This window comes from Peromyscus californicus, unplaced genomic scaffold (genome assembly GCF_007827085.1).
Source record: "Peromyscus californicus insignis strain IS unplaced genomic scaffold, ASM782708v3 Scaffold_5__1_contigs__length_169319896, whole genome shotgun sequence".
Taxonomy (NCBI): Eukaryota; Metazoa; Chordata; class Mammalia; order Rodentia; family Cricetidae; genus Peromyscus; species Peromyscus californicus.
The window spans coordinates 40573784-40595742 of NW_026294573.1; the positions used below are offsets into that span (position 1 = coordinate 40573784).

Sequence of the window (21959 nt, forward strand, 5' to 3'; positions counted from 1 at the left end):
GTGGGTTTGTTTGTTTTATTCTTTTCTTTTTTTTTTCCTTTTGGGTATTGTTTAATTTTGTTTCCTTAGTTTTGTTGTATTGGGTGTTTTGTTTTTTGTTTTTTGTTTTTGAGAAAGAATGTAAAGTTGTGTGGGTAAGGATGTGAGAGGATTTGGGAGGACTTGGGAGAGGGGAAGAATATGATCAAAATATATTGAAATTTAAAAATTAAATAATAAAACATGTAATATATAAATAAAATAATCTTGCTGAGGCCCATGTACACGTTCTGATAACTACTGACTTAATAATTCTTACAATTTATAGAGGAGTGAATTTGGGAGTATACTTTCTCCAAATAGTCATGCCAAAGTATTATTTTGTAAAGTAATTCATCTTAAAATTAGTACATCATAAGAGTCCTGGGTATCATTTTAGCAAGGATCTACAGCATAGACATTGTGTGTTCTTTTCTTATAGGAGACCCATAATTTCAAACAAGTGAGATCTGCAGACATTGGGAAGCATGGGAAAACTCTTATCTATCTATGGGCATCCTAATGTCTGTGTGAAGGGCCTTACATAGGCAAGGGCTTATGAGAGAAAACAGATGTCAGGTCTAACTGGTTTGTAATACATTAAATATTAGGGTTTTCTTTTTAGCTTAACCAATCCAGATATGAGCCCTGAAAACCTACAGTGAAGAAAAAATAAATTTTATAAATTAGGAGAGTTGATACATAAGTTTATTTTTTGAGATTATAATATGATTACATCATGCCCCCCTTCCTTTTCCTTCCTCCAAACTCTACTATATATTAAAACTACGAACTTTGAGGATAGAAGACTGGGTACCTATAAATATAAAACTAATGGAAGAATGGAAAACACAAAAGAGGATAGAACATAAAGGGAGACAGAGAGAGTATTGGTAGTATTAAGGGAAAAAAGGTGCAAACAGCAATAATGGTCTTGTCAGCTGGCTGCACGGGGTGGCTAAAGGCTTTCCACAAAGGTATGTGCATGTGAATACCTTCTGTCAACTGTAAAAGTGTATATAGGGCAGCCATTCTGTAATTTTAGCTCCTTTTCGGCTGTTTTGTTTCTCTGATCCTTTAGTTTGCCTTTGAAATGACTTCTTGTAGGACTAACTTGTGGTGTCCAGTGGAGAAAAAAAACAAAACAAAACATAGAGCTCCTGTTTAAAATTTATTGTCTTTCTTTTTCAATTTCTTTTTATTCACTTAACATACCAACCACAGATCCCCCTCGCATCCCTCCTCCCTCTCCCCTCACCATTCCTCTCTACCCTTTATCTCCTCCTCCAACAGGGTAAGTTCTCCCATGGGGGAAAGCTAAGCCTGGTACATTTGAGGCAGGGACAAGCCCCACTCCACTTTATCAGGGGTGAACAAGGTGTCCAACCATAGGTAATGGGATCCAGAAAGCCGGCTTATGCAGGAAGACAATAGCAGAGCAGTAATGTAAGCATAGACCTTCTATATGAAGGACCGCATGTGATCATTCAGCTTGCATACCCAGGAAACCAGCACAGGACTGTCCCTGCCTCCTGCATCTAAGCAGCTATTGATTGGGTGCTCTCGAATGAGGTCATTAATACTCTTTAAATATAACTGTAAGTAACTTTAGACGGCTTAAAAACAGTTATTGATGAGCCCTTCCCATTCCTTTTCCCTTGATCTCTTCCCATTGATTCTGATAGTAGTGTACTAATGATGATGATGGCTGCAGACAGCAAGTGTGGTAATGAGGAGAAAGGAGTTGACGGTACTCTAAGAGGCCTTGTGTAGAGCCAGAGGATTTGGAGGAGCTAGGTTCTACAGATGTAAGCCCAAAAAGGATTGCAGGGGCGTGAAGCAGTAATGAGGCTGATTTCATGATTTGAGTTATTTGCCATACTAAAATTCTGGGCTTAAACATGAGAATTAATGTTTCCTGAAACTGACTTACAAAAAACACAAGAATTCCTGAAAAAAATCAAGATCCATAATTTTTTTCCTCAATTCTGGGCCCTTCCACTGTCTAGTATTTCATGGTCTTTGTGTCTGACAGAAGCTGAGTCACTACATTATTGTGTGGTCATAAGCTTAATTTAGATTCTATGAATCAATTCTTTTTTGTTGTTGGTTTTTTTTGTCCTTTTTTTGTTTGTTTGTTTGTTTGTTTTTATTTTAATTTATTTTGCAATACAATTCAGTTCTACATATCAGCCACAGATTCCCTTGTTCTCCCCCCTCCCGTCCCCCTCACCTTCCCCCCAAACCCCCCCCCCCCCATTCCCATCTCCTCCAGGGCAAAGCCTTCCCCACAGACTGAGGTCAACCTGGTAGACTCAGTCCAGGTAGGTCTAGTCCCCTCCTCCCAGGCCGAGCCAAACAATCCTGCATAGGCCCCAGGTTTCAAACAGCCAACTCATGCAATGAGCATAAGATCTGGTCCCACTGCCTGGATGCCTCCCAAACAGATCAAGCCAATCAACTGTCTCATCCATTCGGAGGGCCTGATCCAGTGGGGACCCCTCAGCCATTGGTTCATAGTTCATGTGTTTCCATTCATTTGGCTATTTGTCCCTGTGCTTTATCCAACCTTGGTCTCAACAATTCTCGCTCATATAAACCCTCCTCATTCCCGCTAATTGGACTCCCAGAGATCCACCCAGGGCCTAGCCATGGATCTCTGCATCCAGATCCCTCAGTAGTTGGATGAAGTTTCTAGCACAACAATTAGGGTGTTTGGCCATCCCATCACCAGAGTAGGTCAGTTCGGGCTGTCTCTCGACCATTGCCGGCAGTCTGTTGTGTGGGTATCTTTGTGGATTTCTGTGGGCCTCTCTAGCACTTTGCTTCTTCCTATTCTCATGTGGTCTTCATTTACCATGGTCTCCTATTCCTTGTTCTCCCTCTCTGTTGTTCAGCTATGTTCATATCAGCATTGTTTGTAATAGCCAGAACATGGAAACAACCTAGATGCCCTTCAACTGAAGAATGGATAAACAAAATGTGGTACATATACACAATGGAATACTACTCAGCAGAGAAAAACAATGACATCATGAGGTTTGCAGACAAATGGATGGATCTAGAAAAAATCATCCTGAGTGAGGTAACCCAGACTCAGAAAGACAAACATGGTATGTACTCACTCATAGGAGGATACTAGATGTGGAACAAGGATGACTTGTCTGCTACTCACATCACCAGGGACACTACCTGGAAAACAGGACCCCAAGAAAGACACAGGGATCGCCCAATGACAGAGAAATGGAATGAGATCTACATGAACAGCCTGGACATGAGTGGGGGTAATGAAAGGCGAGGGTCGAGGGAAAGAGAGCTTGGGGGAGCAGGAGATCTTGTTTTGTTTTTCAAGACAAGGTTTCTCTGTGTAGCTTTGCGCCTTTCCTGGAACTTGCTTTGTAGACCAGGCTGGCCTGGAACTCACAGAGATCCGCCTGGCTCTGCCTCCTGAGTGCTGGGATTAAAGGCATGCTCCACCATTGCCCGGAATCAATTCTATAAGATGGCAACAATATATCCTGTGCCACTAAAGGAGTAAGCACATTTTCCTTATAGTACATATGCAGAAAACACTAATTAAGCCACCATAGTTCTGTAGTAACATTTTCCTATAAAGTCTAGATCTTGTTTCATCATTTGGAAGACTAATTGTTCCAAGTGGTAACGTATACATTTAAAAAACTCCAGCCATCAGAGCACCTGGAAAGCAATGGAAAGAAACTAGAGTGAAAACACTTGAAAAGTCAAACATCAGGCAGGATCACAAAAAATCCTACAGGGCTCCTGGACTCAGTACTATCATCTCAGCATTTTTTTCCTGTTGTGATAATATATGACCAGAACAACTTAAGGAAGAAAGGACTCATTCTGCTCATGATAAAAGGGTACAGTCTATAACTGCAGAAAAGTCAAGCAGCATGAGCCTGAAGCCTCTGGCCACCTGCATCCAAAGTCAAGAAGTAGAGAGAGATAAATTAATGCATACTAGTGCTCAACTGTCTTTCGGCATTTTTTGAACCCAAGATTCCAAGCCCAGAAAATGGTCCTATCCACAATTAAGATGGATCTTCCCACTTCAGTCAGTGTATTCAAGATACCCCTTCATAGACCTTCCCAGAGGCCCATTTCCCAGGCAAGTCTAGAATCTGTCAAGTTAATGATCAACATCACCAAGACTTAATTTTTCTGTTATGCAATTCAAATAACATAAGAACAACTCCGTGGCAGACCCTGTACGGAAAATACTTAAGAAATTCATTCAGCTTGCTGCTGCCAACCAGTCCAGAGCCAGTGTCTCTAGGAGACAGCCATGAAAGTCTCAGTGTAAATATTCTCATCATCCCAAGGACCAGATTCACTAAGTACTACCCAAATGCTCTGCTTTATGTTGACAATCTTGTTCTGGGTGTGGTTAATGTTACTTTCTCTTTTGAATTCCCAAGATGACTTGAATGTCATTTGGAAACAAGAAAATCAAAGCTCTGAAAATCTGAGTGGCACATTTGTCTTCATAAGAAATTAAGAGAGCTAGAAGTGACTTCTGGGTCCAAGAGTTAATAGAGTCCTTACTCTTTATTTTTCAAAATTATTCAGGCAAATAAAGAATAAGTACAAGCAGTCTACTGATGCCAAACATCTTCAGTCTAATCACAATTCTAGTCTAATATATAGTGAGATCAGATGCAAAATACTAAAAGCCTGACAAACTCAAATGCCCATGATACTTAACTTGAATGGATGTCTGTAGTAAAAGGATTAAGATGCACAAAGATATCGATATTGGGAAATTATACAAAACTGTTTTTATCTGTTACAAACTATGTTGAATCCTTAATAATGTGGTCTATAATTATGCCTGTTGGAGCTGCTACGGAAGGCAGGAGAAGTCTCATCTCACTTTATTCTACATCTCTGGAGGTGGTCGGAACCATTACCCATGTGTTAATAACAGTAAATCTCTATATCCTTTCCTAATATGTCCTCCTGATATCTGGGCTTATACATCCAAATGCCAACTGGAATCTTTTACTTGGATGTTCCACAGACTCTTTTGTAAAGAATGGACACACTATATCCTTGTCTCATTTTAAAGCTGCTTCTCCTTTAGTATTACTTATTCTTTTATCTTGTCTCTAGAAGTATATTTATCTTCTACTAGAGCTTCAAAACAATCATCTACAACCCCTGGGTCTAGGAGGTTAGCTCTGTAAGTAAAGTGCTTGCTACTGAAGTGTAAGGATCCAGCTTCAACTCTAGCACCCACATAAGAAGCTCAGTGTGGTGGTGTATGCTTCCAATACTGGGTGGAGATGCAAAAGCAGGAGGATCCTTCAGGATCACTGGCCAGCCGCACAGCTTAATTGGTGAGCTCCAGGTCCCAATGAGAAATCCAGTCTCAAAAAACAAGATGAATGATATTCTAGGGAACAATAATCAAGAGGACTTCTGGCCTCCACATGTGCATGCATGTACACTTGCCTACACAAACACATGCATACATGTACACCTGCATACGCTCAAATGCTTGTAAGTGGGCACACAGACACAATGACAATAACAACAGTCTTCTTTTTTGTTGTTTTTTTTTGTTTTCACATCCCAACCAAAGTTTCTCCTTCCTCCTCTCCTCCCAGTTCCTCTCCTCTGCCCCCATCCACTTGTCCTCCTCTGTTTCTGTTTAGATACCATGGATATCACTCACGTATGGATAGCAGTAAGCCATGGTATAACAAGTTGTAGTGAGACTAGGCAACTCCTCTTCTATTAAGGCTAGATGGGGAAATCTGGTAGGAGAAATAGGTCCTAAGAGCAGGCAACAGAGTCAGAGACAGCCCCTGCTCTCACTGTTAGGACTCATATAAGAAGACTAAGAGATACAGTTATAAGATATATGCAGTGAGCCTAGGTCAGTCCTTTGCAGGCTCCCTGGTTGTCAGTTCAGGCTTTGTGAGCCTCTATGTACTCAGGTTAGTTGGTTCTGTGGGTTTCTTGTAGCACCCTTGACCTCACTGGGTCCTACAATCCTTCCTGCCCCTCTTCCACAGGATTCTCTAAGCTCAGCCTAATGTTTGGCTGTGGGTCTGCATCTCACAACAGTCTTCTTAAACTTTTCATTTCCCCTTTTCTATTACCAAGTCCTTCCTTAAATTGAAATTTCTGCCTTTGAAATATGAACACATCCTTTATAGATCCTTAGCCTATTCAATATACTATAATAAAATTCCCTTTACAGGAATCTTACAACAACACAAATTTATTCCACCAAGTTTTGGAGGCTGAGCAGATCAAGATCCATGTGCTGACAGATTCAGAGTCAGGTGAAAGGTCATTTCCTGGCTCATAGATGCCACCTGCTCCATATATCCTCAGATAGTGAAAGGTGCAAGGCAGTCCCCTTAGAACCTCTTGAAGAAAAGCATTAATTCTATTCATGAGGGCTCCATCATAACCTAATCACCTCCCCCAAAACACACATTCTAATAGCATCACTTTAGTGGTCATATCTTGGCATTATAGCTTAGGAGTAGTACTTAAGACATTTTGTAAATTTACAATTTGAGGAGAGTCATATAAATAGTGTTTGCTCAGTCTGATATTTTATCGACTTTATATTGACAAAAACAACTTTTCCCCCACAATTTTATCTTTTGCACATATAACAGTATGTGGTAGACAACCAAAAACTATGTGTAGATAACCATGAATAAATCTGTATCTCCTCTGGTATGGAGTAGGTAGAAAAAAATCCATATGTAGATAAGATGGATAAGTCTATTTCCTCCTTGCTATCCCTTCTGTCACACTTCTGATTCAAACCCGTATCCTTGTCCACATGAGTTACCACAAGTGTCTTAACTAACTTCCTAGCCATTTGAAAGTGCCATACTTCATTGTTCTGCCAGAGTGTACTTTTCTTGGCTCATCTGTAATTTCTGGTCATGTGTTTTCCTTTTTCAAAGTAAAAACAGATTTATCTAAATAGCTCATAGGTTGGTATAGTTTTTCCTCATTACAGAAAGCATCCTACCCCATGAAATGAGAAAATTTATATCTCAATTCTGTTGACTTCTTAGATCATTTACTCTACTACCCAATTTTGGAAGTCACAAATCCTCTTAATTGATGGAAATATATGACTTACATGGTATGTTTTCAGCTTGTTGTCACTATAATAAAATATGTGAGACAACTTGGGGCTCACTGGTTTTGAGAATACAGTTATGATTTATTGGCTCCATTTCTTTTGGTCTGTGGCATGGTAACATATCATGGTAAGAGCACATGTAGGACAAAACCACTTACCTCCAAGCCAGGCAGAAAAAAATCTCAGTCTCCTTCAGAGGCATGTTACCAATGACCTAAGGAACGTCTACAAAGTCCCATCTTTCATAGGCTCTACCATCTTAAAACAGCCAGACTGAAGACCAAACCTTTAAAATATGTGCCTTTGGGAAACAGTAAAGAACTAAACAATAAAACTGAACATGGTGGTGCCTAGCACTTGGAAGTTGAGGCAGGAAGAACATGAGTTTAAGGCCAATCTGAGTTACATAAAAAGATCATATCAGAAACAAAATGAACTACATTATAGAATGAAGAAATGTTCACGAAAATTAAGCATGTTGCCAGAATGAAATTTAATTCCAATCTCATATTAAAACCACTGATTTTACTGGAGGGCTTGAACATTCATGGCTGTAGTGGTCTCTCTCCAACCTTCAGCCAAAGTTACCTGTAGTATGATAGTCTCACCAGCTTGGATACATAATCTATTGAAATCCTCCTCTCATCTCTGCTGCAATCTGTGTTGTGGATAAACTGTTCCTTAGACCTTCCTCACACCCTACTTCTTGAATACTAAAAGAGGAATATGAGTAGTCCCACATTCAAAATTATATCTCTTTCATTCATAACCAAAGCATTTATATGTGGCCATTTGTACAATCCTATATCAAAACATAAAGGGCTTATACCTTAGCCTGAAAATTACTAAAAAATAAGTCAATGATATCATTAATCTTTACATGCAAAAAATATTTAACAAGGAAAAAGTAAAAGAGGTAGTCAGTAAATATGTATTGAAATCATTCAGTATTTAATGAATATTTATTATATAGCAGGCACTGTTCTAAGTTCTTAGAATATGTTAGTAAACAAAGACCCTATACTCATGGAGTTTATATTATGGCAGAAAACAGATAATATTAATAAAATTTAAATTGTAAAAAATAAATTGATTACAATTTAAAGGAAAGTGAACAAAAAGGGAGAAAGTACACAATGGAAGAACAAGAGTTCTGGAGAAGGGATGCTTGAATGTTTTCAATAAGATGGCTAGGGTATATGCCATTAAGGAGAAATCTGAGCATGGTCACAGAAGATGATGGAGTAGGCTATGTGGGTACCTGATCTGAGCTCTCCAGGGAAAGGCAGTAGCCATAACAATAACTCTAACACAGAAATAAAATCTGATAAATTTGAGGAACACCAGAGACCAGTACAGCTGGAAACCTGAGCAAGGAGGAAAGTAGGAAGTGGTGAAGGGAACAGAAGTATGTAATGACCTGACTTGTGTTGAAAGGGATCATGCCAGCAGCTATACAGAGAACAGACTGTAGGGATGCAAAGGGAAAAGCAGGGTTCCCCATTAGGAGGCCATTATAGTAATACAAGAGACAGAAAGTGATGTCCTAGATTAGTTCTATAACATTCCAAGTACACTGTGTTTTCAGCTCTCCAAGTGTATAAAAAAGAAGACAAGATTATCTCCACATAGAGACACACACAGTCAACAATATTTTTCTAAACGGAGTCCAGCCTCATCGCCCATGCTTTGCTTATTTCCTTCATTCTTGGCATATAGCATTGAAGTAGAGGCAAAGTGTGCATACTTCCTGAGTACACCATGCTTTATCCTGACTTTGCAGTGCCCTTTCTTTGGTCTATACGTCATTTCTCATCTTGCTCTGCTCACAACTTTTTACATGTTCTCTAAGACCCAAATACCACTCTTTCAGTGATTACTTCCCTAATAGCCTATTCAGAATTGGTCTTCCTCTATTCCAGAAGTTAAACCTGTGGCCCGTGATCCCTTTGGGGGTGAGTTGGTCTTCCTCTATTCCAGAAGTTAAACCCGTGGCCTGTGATCCCTTAGGGAGTCAAACAACCCCTTCACAGGGGTCACCTAAGACCATTAGAAATATCAGATATTTACATTTGATTCATAACAGTAGCAAACTTACAGCTATGAAGTAGCAATGAAAATAATCTTATGGTTGGGATCACCACAACATGAGGAACCTTAGTAAAGGGTCACAGCATTAGGAAGGTTGAGAACCACTGCACTACTCCTTCCACAGATGTCTGACCATACAATCCAGGTATGCTAAAATTGCACTCAGACAGCCTATAAATCAATTGCTACAACTTAGTCAATGCCTATCTGTAGCAAAATTCTTTGACTTCATTATCTTTATGCTAAACATAAAGAAAAAGAACAAGGGAATCCCAGGAAGAGACTAAAGGAAGAAAAAGGGAATGTAACTAGTTTCAAGACATTGCCATCCTAGGCTAGAAAATTACTTGAACATGGTCCCTTTTTAAAAGAAACAACTAATGGCAAGCTGAGTAAGAACCACTCAGGCTCCAGGCATATTTCTCAGAAAATGTTAAGCTCCAGGAATACCCACAAAAAGTGGGGTGGATGACATGGTCGGTGGGAATTAGTCACCTATAAAAACCTGATGAGAGCAAGCACCTGACTCCCTTGATCAGATTTAGAGATGGCCTTGGCAGGGTTTTGGTCCCAAATTAGAAGGCTGTTTCAGTTGTGACGGGGGTACCGATGTGGTGAGCAGGACAGAGTGAGTAACCAGCGATGACATAGGGGCTGGCTCGCACAGCACTAGGCTTGGGACGAGTGAAGCTGGGGAGAGGTTAGAGACTGGGAATGTAGCCAGGCCTGGTCATGGTGAAGGTAAAGTCTAAACTAAAGGCAGGTTGAGGGGAGAAGGGAATGCTAATTGATGAGCAGAGAGACTACCTCACATTTTATCAGTTTGTCTTCATAGTGCACCAACAACTAAGCATAGTCATTTTTTATACACAAAGGGATAGAGCGAGAGAGATGCTGAGAACCTTGTCCAGAAGCTCATTGGTTTCACAGCACTAGCATTCACAACCAGTGCTGTCTGTCTTTAGATATTCTTCATGCATCACTGAAGCTACTCCCATAGCGAGGCTGTTCAGGATGACTGGCTTCAGCTGGGTGAAGACCTACATTTTTTTTTTTTTTTTTTTTTTTTTTTTTTTTGGTTTTTCGAGACAGGGTTTCTCTGTGTAGCTTTGTGCCTTTCCTGGATCTCGCTCTGTAGACCAGGCTGGCCTCGAACTCACAAAGATCCGCCTGGCTCTGCCTCCCAAGTGCTGGGATTAAAGGCTGTGCGCCACCACCGCCCGGCGAAGACCTACATTTCAGACATAGTTCTGTCACCTTGCTCCAAGTTTCTTAGCAAGTGACTTTCTTCCCCTAATGTTTGGTATTTTTTCATTGAAAGTTTGGACCAATGATCTTTAAGGTGCCATCAAGCTCTGAAATGCTGTACTGTTTAGTAAGAACCTTAAAGATGCTCCCCTCTTCCTTCCTACACCCGCTCCTACCACCTTCTATAAACACCCACATGCTGACTCCAGAAGAGGTGTAGAAAGAATCTTTTTATACTTTCCAGTTTGGAAAGAGGAATTTATCAAAATGTAGATTCTCCAGGGACTTCATCCGTGTTGATTCACTCAGCGTCACATACATACATACCCACATTCAATGTCACATCTTCATTGTTTTCATCAGGAAAATCTACCCTCCAGTCTGAACAAGAGACAGTTGCCTTTATCTTCACAATTTACTGTTTTAAAATTCTATCTTGCAGTTTCAATTGCACTAAGTAATTCTATTCATTATGAAATTGAAGTAAATATCATAGAAATATTGAAATAAAATAATATTCTCACCAACACATTCAGTTTAATTGTTTCTTTTATTTTCAGAAGACTGAGTGGGAGATAATCATATCTATTTCAGTTACTTCTTTAAATTACTGGAGTTTTACAATGTGCTATTTGATGAGCTTATTTTTCTTTGTGGTGCTTTTCTTTCGCTCTTCTTGTTCTATAATATTAAAGCAAAGCCTATTCCAGTTCAAGTGAAATCATTTTATTGTTTTTGATATACTTGATCACATGCCAAAGAGTAATAATACTTTTTTATGACCCATGCATCTTTATTAAGTTTGTTTCTCAATTAAAGATTCTGGGAAGAGGTTGAAATGACAATAACAGCAAACTTTTATGGACAAGCATGAAGTTTTAGAACTAATGCAGGATTTTATGAAAAATGAGAGAAATTAACATTAATCTGTTTCTCAGTATTGGGGATTGGAGCAGCTTCTGGCAGACTCTGTTAGCACTTCATCACTGAGCTCATGCCTTCAAGGCTAGAGCTCTGTCCCCAGACCAAAACAGTAACTCTTACAGTTGTAAGCTATTGGTGAGTCACACAACTTTAATTCTTACTGTGAAACTTTAAGATGCATGTTGTTAATTCTGTTTTTATAACAGAGGAACCAAAGGCTCAGGAAAATCATATGAGTTGCTCAGTTGTTTAAACAATGAGTGGTAGAACATGGTCTCAAAAACTGGTTCTAAACAGAGGATCAGGCAAACAAAGGGAATACCTGGGGAAGAATTTCATCTCCTTCCAAATCTTCTTCAAAATTATGCTTAATGACTCTCTCGGCAGTCTGAACTCCAAGATTGGACCTACCACAAACCACTTTCCCTAGTGACACCATGTTTTCTTAGGACTGAAGATCCCAAATCTGCTCAGCAAACCCTACTTGGCAGCTGCCAAATTTTGTGGTAAAACACAGGCTTACCAGCAAGCAAGATTTATCTCGTATGGCCCAACAAGACTTTCTGGGAGAATGGAGACTGAAGTACTTGGATTGAGATAAGAAAAAGATACATGTGTTCAAGTATACATACAAAAATTATATGAATTCATATTATACACAATTACATATATCTATACATAGGCATCCATACAATTCATTCCCCTCACTTAAGTTTCTTGTCTCCTCCTTCTTCTCTCTCTCTCTTACACACACACACACACACACACACACACACACACGTACAAAATATAAGAATCAAAAAGAGATTTTATATTGGTAGGAGTATAAAACATTGTTGCCACTTGGAAAAACCAGAGAATGTTTCCTCAAAAGGTTGAACAAGCTTAACATGTAGTATAGCACAGCAATTGTACACCCAAGATAAATGACAAGATATGTCTTATAAAATTTATACATACAAATTCCTATTAACATTGTTCATACTTACTAGCTGAAAAAATGTTACCTGTATATAACAGAATATCATGTCACTCAGTCACTTTGAATCCTGTACTCTCTTTAACCCTTTCATTGACATTCTGTATTATATATCATTGTGTGAAGTGCAGTGTTTGATCTGAAAGTTAGAACTAAGATTTGTATCCAACCCCCCAAAGCAGTGATTGCCAATAACTATACTATCAGTTGAAAACAGTATTCATTAATTAGAGCCAATGAAATCAAACCAATGCAGTTTGTGAACTTACATTATTCAATAAATCTGACATTGTGGAAAGATGCAACCAGGTCTGTGTATGTTTCTGACATAGCACACTTGTGATAATGATCCTACAAATTAGAAGGGAATAGAGGAAACCGTATGGCTAAGAGTCAGAGAGACATAACTTAGCCCTGCTTCTGCACCCTGAGTAACTATGAAGTACTTTTCTGAGCTGTTGCTTTCAAATTTGTAAACTGGAGGTGATAATCACTGACTTTGCTGCTTTCTAGAATTGTGGTGACAAATGTTGGCTCATGTCACTGTGGTAGAAACTGGAGCCAATATCTTCCTTGGGTTTCTTCCTTGCCCTGTGTAAGAATTCCCCTCTCTGCAGTGTGAGAATCATCTGTGTGCAGAAACACAAAGCAGCACAGCGTAGTTTGGTGACTTGGTCCTGGATCAGTAAGGCCCAGGGTAGAATGTCAACCTAGTCTCTGTTTCTCTCCCCAACTACACACTTCTTCTCTTACGTGTCTATTTCCTCAGGTCACAATATCCATTCTAGGAAAGGGATTTGTGTGTTGTTGAAATATTCCTTTTATTAGGTTTATGGCTTTAAAAGGATTCATTCTACCTGTCATTTAATCACTGAGAAGTCAGGAATCCTTCTGAGATTTGTGTCAGTTTTCAAATTCTCTGTTGGAAATTTTATGAAGAAGTTGATTAGCTGAAATAATTTAAGCTCTAAACAGTTCTTGGGACAACACTGATTCTCATGAATTTACAAAGCAGTATGGAGAGGTCTGCATGTCATCACCCAGTTCTCCTAAAAGTCCCCCATAGCCTCCTCCCTCCCATCCACAGTCAACCATCAACACTAGGGATTTCACATCAGCACAATTTATGCACATGGCTCTACATCTTTTTGTTACAGGTAACCTTAGTGGGAATCAAGGTGCATAATTAGTGCCTCGGCACAAAAGCCATTCAGATGTTACTGTATCACTGTCATCCTTCCTCCCTCTTCTCCCTTGTCATCTGTTTGTACTAGTCTATCTTTTACAAGATAATGAATACCTGAGATAATAGAGTCATAACAAGTTGTATTTCAGCTCATGGATTTATAGTTTTCAGTCTGTTAACAGGTGGACTCTTTGTTTTTTTTTTTTTTTTGGTTTTTTTTTTTTTTTTTGGTTTTTCGAGACAGGGTTTCTCTGTGTAGCTTTGCGCCTTTCCTGGAACTCACTTGGTAGTCCAGGCTGGCCTCGAACTCACAGAGATCCGCCTGGCTCTGCCTCCCGAGTGCTGGGATTAAAGGCGTGCGCCACCACCGCCCGGCTAGGTGGACTCTTTGCTTTTGAGCCTCTAATAGGGATTCTGGAAGACACTGACAAGAACAAGGGACAAAGCAAAACTCTTCAACTCACAGACAGAAAAGAAAGGGAAGAAGAAGAAGAAAAGCATGCACCAAGACCAAAGCATATCCTCCCCTAGGCAACACTTAAAGTTTCCACAATGTCCTGATACTACAAGCTGGGGAACAACCCTTTAACACAATCATCTTGGCCATTCATTTTATGTTCAGTCTATAGCAGCATTACTCTGTGGTCAGCATCAGGTCATTGCCACTTGTGTAAGGCATGAGAACATTTTTGATGTATAACTGTGTTAAAGTGGCCTCTATCATATGGCAAGACCTATGGTAGATAATGAGATCATTTTTGTCTGTACATCAAACATATCTGAAGACAGAAAATAAACTCTACTGGTTTTTCCATGTTTTTACTTTCTATTGTTTCTTCTTGATATTCTAAAGCCTCTTATTTAGACTTTCTGTATCAAGAACCGCTTTAAATCATGTTTTAAAGAATTAGTATGATGATAATAGACAATCTTAGTTTTTCTTCATATTGAATATCTTTATTTCTTCTTAATTTCTTGTAGAACATTCTTGCTGGACATAGGGCTCTATTTTGACAATGCTTTTAGCATTTGAAAGAAATCATGGCACTTTCCCTGTCTTCCATGGTGATTTTCTATTCTTACTTTTCAGAAATTTTGACTATGATACTTCTTCACAGGGGTTTCTATAGGTTTTCCTGTCTGGAGTTTACTTGGACTCTCAAATCTGTAGGTTTGTGTATTTCCCCAAATTCAGAAAGATTTCAGCCATTTCCAACATTCTTTTCTATCCCATGCTTCCCTCTCCCGCTGTAACTCTGATGAAATGGATGTTAAAATGGTTACTATAGTCTCATGGGCCTCTGAAGATCTTCATCTGTCTTTTAAATCTGTTCTTTCTAATGCCCATTGTTCCATCCTCTCTATTGCACTGAGGAGGAGACAGACAGATCTCTGGGGCTCACTAGATAGCCAACCTAGTCTACTCAATTAAATTCTAGACCAGTGAAAGAGACCTGGTCTGAAAAAAAGGCAGATGGTGCTTGAAGAATGATACATGAAGTTGTCTTCTGGCCTCCACACACCTTCACCTACACACAAGGAGCACACATATGCATACCCATATGTACACATACTCAAAAGAGAAGGAAGGGATTGCTGTTAAGAATAAGAAATAAAAATCGTGGCTTCCTGCTTTTCTTTGCTATTACCAGGTATATGTAGTGGGTAGAAGTTTAGGTTTTCCACTTGTCCTTTTTTGAGTGGATACATTTGCTTTTCATGTGTGGCTGGATTAGGTCGCTATTGTCTCAAGATCACATGTCTTGCTAGACTGATTTCCTAGCTCTTTTTAAATAAGAACCGATTTAGGAGAGCATTCAAAAACAGTTCTGTTCTCATTGGCATTTCCAGGCCACCAGCTTCCCCAGCAGCCATTGTTATACATATCAGGGGAAAAGCAAGCCCAGGTAATATGTGTTGAATCATTTCTGAGGTCTTCAGGATTCTAGCTGCTACTCCTCTTCTCTTTACCTTTATAAGTCTTTTTTTGCTTCATAAATAGTGACAAATTCTTTCAGTAGTACTAGAAAAAAGAAGTGCACCTCCCACATCTTACCTGAGAATCAGAAATCTGCAATGTTTATTTATTTTTTATGCAATAATACTTAATTTTAAAACTTGATTTTATCATATTAAATTAATATTCTTGAGATGTAAAATTAAAGGAAAGCAAAAAGACAATCACAGGAATCACAGGATCATTTTATATTGTATATTCTTGTCTTTTTTTTTTTCAGTCATAGGAACTGAACCTCATGCAAGCTCAGCAAGTTCTGTACTATTCTAGCCCCTCAATGTCAATTCTCTTTTGTTTTTTTTTTGTTGTTGTTGTTTAGTTGGTTTTTTCAAGACAAGGTTTCTCTGTGTAGCCCTGGCTGTCCTGGAACTTGCTCTGTAGACCGGGCTGACGTTGAACTCAAAGAGATCTACCTGCTTCTGCCTCCCAAGTGCTGGGGTCAAAGACATGCACCACCATGGCATGGCTCACTGTCAATTCTTAATGCTTTCCATATTGCAGTTCTGATATAATGCAAGTTGATGGTTACTATTTTAAATGAAGGACACATTTTTTTTTCTGAGAGTGTATGTAGCAAGAGCATATATTCACTAAGTCTGTAGGTTTTAGCTTAGGACATAATTATAAAAAATGATGCAGATCCAAGCCCCTTCCCCTGCCTCAACTGAAGGCACCAGGCTCTGCTAACTTCCCATGGGAGGCCTTGCCTGAGAGGAGGTGGGAATGGAGGGTGGGTTGTGGGGGACGGCTGTGGAGCTGGAGGAGGGAGGAGAGGGGGATCTGTGGTTGGTATGTAAAATTAATAGAAAATTTCTTAATAATAAACAAAAGAAAAAATGATGCAACAAAGCTGAAACCTGTATGAGGTTATATCTTCTTAAAATATGAAAAATCTAAATACCTACAAATAAGGGTTAGTATTATAAATTGTGGAGCTGGATAAATGGCTCAGTGGTTAAGAACGCTTGCTGTACTATCATGAGGACTAGAGTTCCAATCCAAGTACCTACACAACAAGCTGGTCATCCCACAAATGCTGTAACTAAAGTTCCAAGAAAACTGAAGCCCTTGTCTGGTATCTGCCAGTGCACTGTTATCAGCATCCCTTCATCTAGTTCATCCCCAATATATTCTCTATTCAGTAAGACTGAGTCTTCTAAATTGACAATCACACTGTGATTTGTCTGCTGAGTTCCTAAATTTCTATCCACAGCCAGTAGACTCAAGTACAATTGCCTTATGAAGCCTGTCCTGACTTAATTCCTACGTAACTCTCCAAATACAGTCTCTTCATTCTTTCATGTTTCAATCATATTGTTTTTGTGCATCAAAAGGTAATGTTATCTCTCATTTTTAGGCTTTAAATACATTATTTTTTCATATATATGTCTCCACCTACTATTTATATTTTAGCTCTCAGAATAAATGATACTTCCTGAGAAAGTATTTTCACTATTGTAGTAGATTAAGACTTTGAAAATCTTCATTTACTTGTGTGTGTGTGTGTGTGTGTGTGTGTGTGTGTGTGTGTGTGTGTGTGTGTATGTGTACGAGTGTGTGTGTCTGCAAGTGAGAGAAACAGACAAAGACAGAGACAGATTGCATGGGAACACACACATGCCATAGTGTATGTTTGGAGAACAAATGACAACTCTAAAGAATTTATTTTCTCCTTCCACTTTATGTCGGTCCCTGGGATTAAACTCAGATCACTGGGCTTTTGTGGGAAACTCTTTTACCTTTCTAAACATCTTACTGTCCTATATTGTCTTAAATGATACATAGACTGATGGATAGTTTCCACAGCATACTCAATCCCCCATTACATGAGTTAAAATATTTCCTTAGAATTATAGTTTTAGCTTTTAGTACAACAGTCTATATCTCATATTATATGCATTAGCAACCATGCTTCAGTGCTTCACAGAGTTATTGGCACATTATAAACTACTCAGTAAGTAGTTATGAATAGGCAGATGGAACAGAGAAAAGGTGGGAGAATAATGCTCACAAAACTCAGTATTGCCGGGCGGTGGTGGCGCACACCTTTAATCCCAGCACTCGGGAGGCAGAGCCAGGCGGATCTCTGTGAGTTCGAGGCCAGCCTGGGCTACCAAGTGAGTTCCAGGAAAAGGCGCAAAGCTTCACAGAGAAACCCTGTCTCGAAAAACCAAAAAAAAAAAAAAAAAAAAAACAAAACTCAGTATTAGGTAAATCAAGGGGAAAGAAATAGGGATTTGAAATTTTGTTTTACTACCACGACATTTTAGACTTTAAAAAGTATTTACACATCTATTACACATTTACTTTTTATAGCAACATGAGAAAGTTGTATTATTATCACTATTTCATTACTATTTACAAATACTTTAAAAATGTAGCAAGCATGGTATATTGTTACTTCTTCCTCTGGTAGCCCAATTATTTTTGTTCATGTCCCATCCATTGGGATAATCTAGCTGAAATACCACCTTCTCCATAGAGCATCTCAATTAGTTTATAGGGCCCTCCCTACTAACATCCATTTGCTTCCTCTCCTTAATCCCACAGTATTCTTTACATACTTCCTAATGTTTCCTAGAAATATTCCTATACCAGTTCACAAAACCAAAAACAAAATTGGATCAGGTTCATATTTATTGCCACAGAATTTAACACAGATTATATCAACAACAAAATAGTAAGTAGAAATTACTTTTGAGGTTTATTCCAATCTTCTTAGTCTACTGTATTGGAAAGGAAATCAGAGAAGGTCTTTCAGATCAACCAAAGACCATACAACAACATGCTTCTCTGTGCTTCTTGTGTTCACTTCTCCCACCATCCCAATGCATTGCATGTGGTTGAAAGAATACATTTAGGTTAATGAGCTTCTGGCTGGCATCACCATTAACTACTTGTGTAAATATTTCTACCCTCCATATCTGTATATACAAATATACAGACATGAGCTGTCTAGAAATGCCAGTTTCCAGCAGTGTTAACAAATAGTAAACTTACTCTTGGCACTATCAAGAAATATTGATGAGGTATGAATGAAAAGCCTAGTGCTACAAACACTAACCATAGTCATTAAGAGGGCTAGTGTATGAACAGAATTATATACTGCACTAAAGCAGTCAGAGAATTTCCCACAGCCTTGCCATTTGCTACTAGATATTTTTACTTTATCTTCTTAAAACAGGAAAGCACTGAGTGGTCATATATTTGCGTAATGGCTTCTCTGATGTGTCTTTTCTTCATTTACTTTCTATAACTAAGGGATTTCCAGGTTCATGCTAAACCCAAAAGTCCTGGGATCACTTATAGTTCCTTATGAGACACATCAAGAATATTTTACCTTGAAAAGCAAAGAAATACTCTCTTCAGTATCTCCATAGATAAAAGTCCAGATAATGTAAATTCTTTAACATCTATCCTGAGGTAAGAGTTTTTACAAAACACAAAATTTACTTGGTATTACCAAAAATAGTAAAATCTCAGGCAAGAAAAAATAATACTGTCTTCGTACTGGGGAAACTGGAATTAAACAAGCACTGAAGATGATATTTTAATATGGGGATCTACAAGGTACTTGCTAGGCTTGAATTAAGCCATTTGCCTAGAGTCCTAAATTGTGTTAAATTCCTTAAACACAGCAAAATATATTATTTTGATAGGCAAATGCTCATGAACACTAGGAAATGTGAGATAATAGCCCCTGGGAGGTAGATTCTGGTCTAGGAAACTGACAGAAGGAACAACCAAATATCCCAGGGAAAGAATAACAAAAAGAACAGAAAGCATACTCAGTGTAAAATAATAGCAATTAGAGGAATGGTTAGGATCTGTGTAGATTATTTAATAATATTTCTATGGAAGTTCCCTTTGCATATTCATATCCACTCTGCACCTCAACATTTAATACAATGCACAGAACATGACAATGCTCAAAAAATCCTGATAAATAAATATATAAACACCTAGATTGAGGGAAAGGGAGGTTAAAACAATATGAGCAGCTTCATATTCAAGTTCTAGGCAGCAAAGAGAGGAATTAGATAAACAGGATGGTTTGCAAGGTTATTTTGTACCCAATGGGCTTGATAAACAGCAAAAACTCAGTTCTGAAACTTGAGGTTACTTCAGACTAGAAAAACTCAATGACTGCATATGGATAGTTGCTGTTGCTGAGGCCTGCCAACGTTGTATATGGGTACTAACTTGATTCTAAGGTATAATAATACAAATGCAAGGACTCATTAATATTTCAAAATCTTGTCAAAGGTATGAGAGAGAGAGGAGGGACTGATAGAAAGAGACAGAGAGGTAGATAGATACGCACACACACACACAGGGAACCAAAGTGTCAAAGTATAGGACAGGGACCAAAATGAAACAATTTTAAGTATAAGATTTGAGAGATGAGGAGTTGTAGGGAATGTGGGAGTGAGAGAGGGACACAAGAAGGAGAGAGGAGAGAAGAGAGGAGAGGACGGGGAGGAGAGGGGAGAAGTAAGAAGGGAGATGGGTTTAGGAGACAGGAGGGGAGGGAAGAGAGAATTAGAGCACACAAAGCTTACACTTGGAAAGGTAGATAGCAATTACTGTTGCTGCATAAGATCTTAACATAAAACTTGGAAAAAAATGTATGATGTTCTTCAAAGGCTCCTATGAACAGATACATAGTGATATTGTTTTACTGGCTTGGTGTATCCATCAATACACACATGCCTGCCTACATTATTGCCTTCTTGGCCTGGATTGAGAGACTCAAGTCTTGTTCTTTTGCCCAGACCAAATTGACAGAAAGAGATCAAAATGCAGATGTTTAATTGATTCGATGCTGTAAAGTAAAAAAAGATCAGAGATATTTTTACCATTTAATAAACAGCTTTTATAACTGTTATCAAATGTCTGCATTTTTATAAACCTGAGCTTCACAAGCTAGCATTTATAGAAAATTGCTAAGCATCATTTGTAGATAAAAGCACAATTCAATATTTATGAAATGCTAGTTTTCTATAAATACAGACATTTGGAGACTATCTTCTCACTAGTCATTAAAATTTGAACAAGGATCAAAGCTAGAATAATATTAACAATTCCTTGCATTTGTATAGCATTTTACATATTATTAATAATAGATGCCATTTATTGAGCACTTAGCAACTGCCAGGTGCCTTACATATAAATTCTCATAAGGAATTCAGTTCAGTCTCCATAGCATTTGCTTAAACACCTACTGTGTGACAGATGACTAATACTTGGTTTCTGTCTTTAAAAGTTCTCATTTTGTTAGTCTCAATAAATGTTGGTTTAATAAATAAATGAATAGATAGAAAATAGGATGAAGTAGTTTCAAGGCTCTATGAAACAATATATAAATAGCTAGGTCCCCTTAGCTTTTATGGCTTTTAGAAAATACTTAATTTTCCCAAGCCTCAACTTTTTCATCTGAAGTTTGTTAAATTTAAACATATTTCTTACAAGAGTATGAAAATATTAACTACAGAAGTAAAATGTTTGCAAAAGAATGAGGTCTCAACAAATTGTATAGTTATTATTATTACTATTAATATCATTACAATTAGTAAGCAATCCTATCTAACTCTAATTCATCTCCTCCACAGCATAGTAATGGGACAAATAAAACTCTAACATTTCCGAAACCACAATGTCTATAGAAAATACCACCAAAACACACACACACACACACACACACACACACACACACACACACACACACACACAAAGGGAAGGAAGGAAGAAGTACAAAACTACATCCAGGGTGCCCAACCATTTTTGTGACATGACATTGTCATCTGCAAATGTGTTGGACTGCATTCACAGATATTCTGGGATGCATGTGGTCCACAGATTATAGGTTAGGCTAAACTACAACTGCCAATGTCTTTCTAGGCTACTATACATCACCTATATTTAGAGCAGATCAAAGGAAGAGGAGTAGGTGGAGGTCCAATTTTAAGTATATTTCCAAAGATACATAATAAATTAAAATAGGACAATAATTTAACCAAATACCATATTGTAACTTCTCTCATAACCAAATGTTGGTTCTAGTAAGCATGGGAACAATTTCCTAACATTCTGAAAGAACAGTACAGTACATAAACCCCAGAGAATACCCATCTAGGAACTCCTCTGATTCATACTGCTCAGCTATAGTAGAGTTGTGCCCCAGCTAGGCAAAGGGTAAACTTTAGCAACGAGTCAAATTTTCTGGGTCACTTACCATTTCGGTCTGCTGGTAGATTTCACCATAGGTGCCATCCCATCTCTATAAAGACTCTTAGTCTTGCTGAAGTTAACAATGTTGAAAATGACCCTCTGAAAAGAAACAGAAACTTGT

At 38.4% G+C, this 21959-nt stretch overlaps 1 protein-coding gene across 8 annotated transcripts in view; it reads right to left on the minus strand.

Moving 5' to 3' along the window:
• Positions 1-21959, minus strand: part of LOC128096663 (BEN domain-containing protein 5) — a 1178660-nt gene that overhangs the window by 649691 nt on the left and 507010 nt on the right. For all 8 annotated transcript variants that reach the window (XM_052716519.1, XM_052716506.1, XM_052716509.1 and 5 more), the window contains one exon: positions 21843-21937. In XM_052716519.1, the coding sequence (XP_052572479.1) occupies positions 21843-21937 (95 nt within the window). The remainder of the gene's footprint in view (positions 1-21842; positions 21938-21959) is intronic.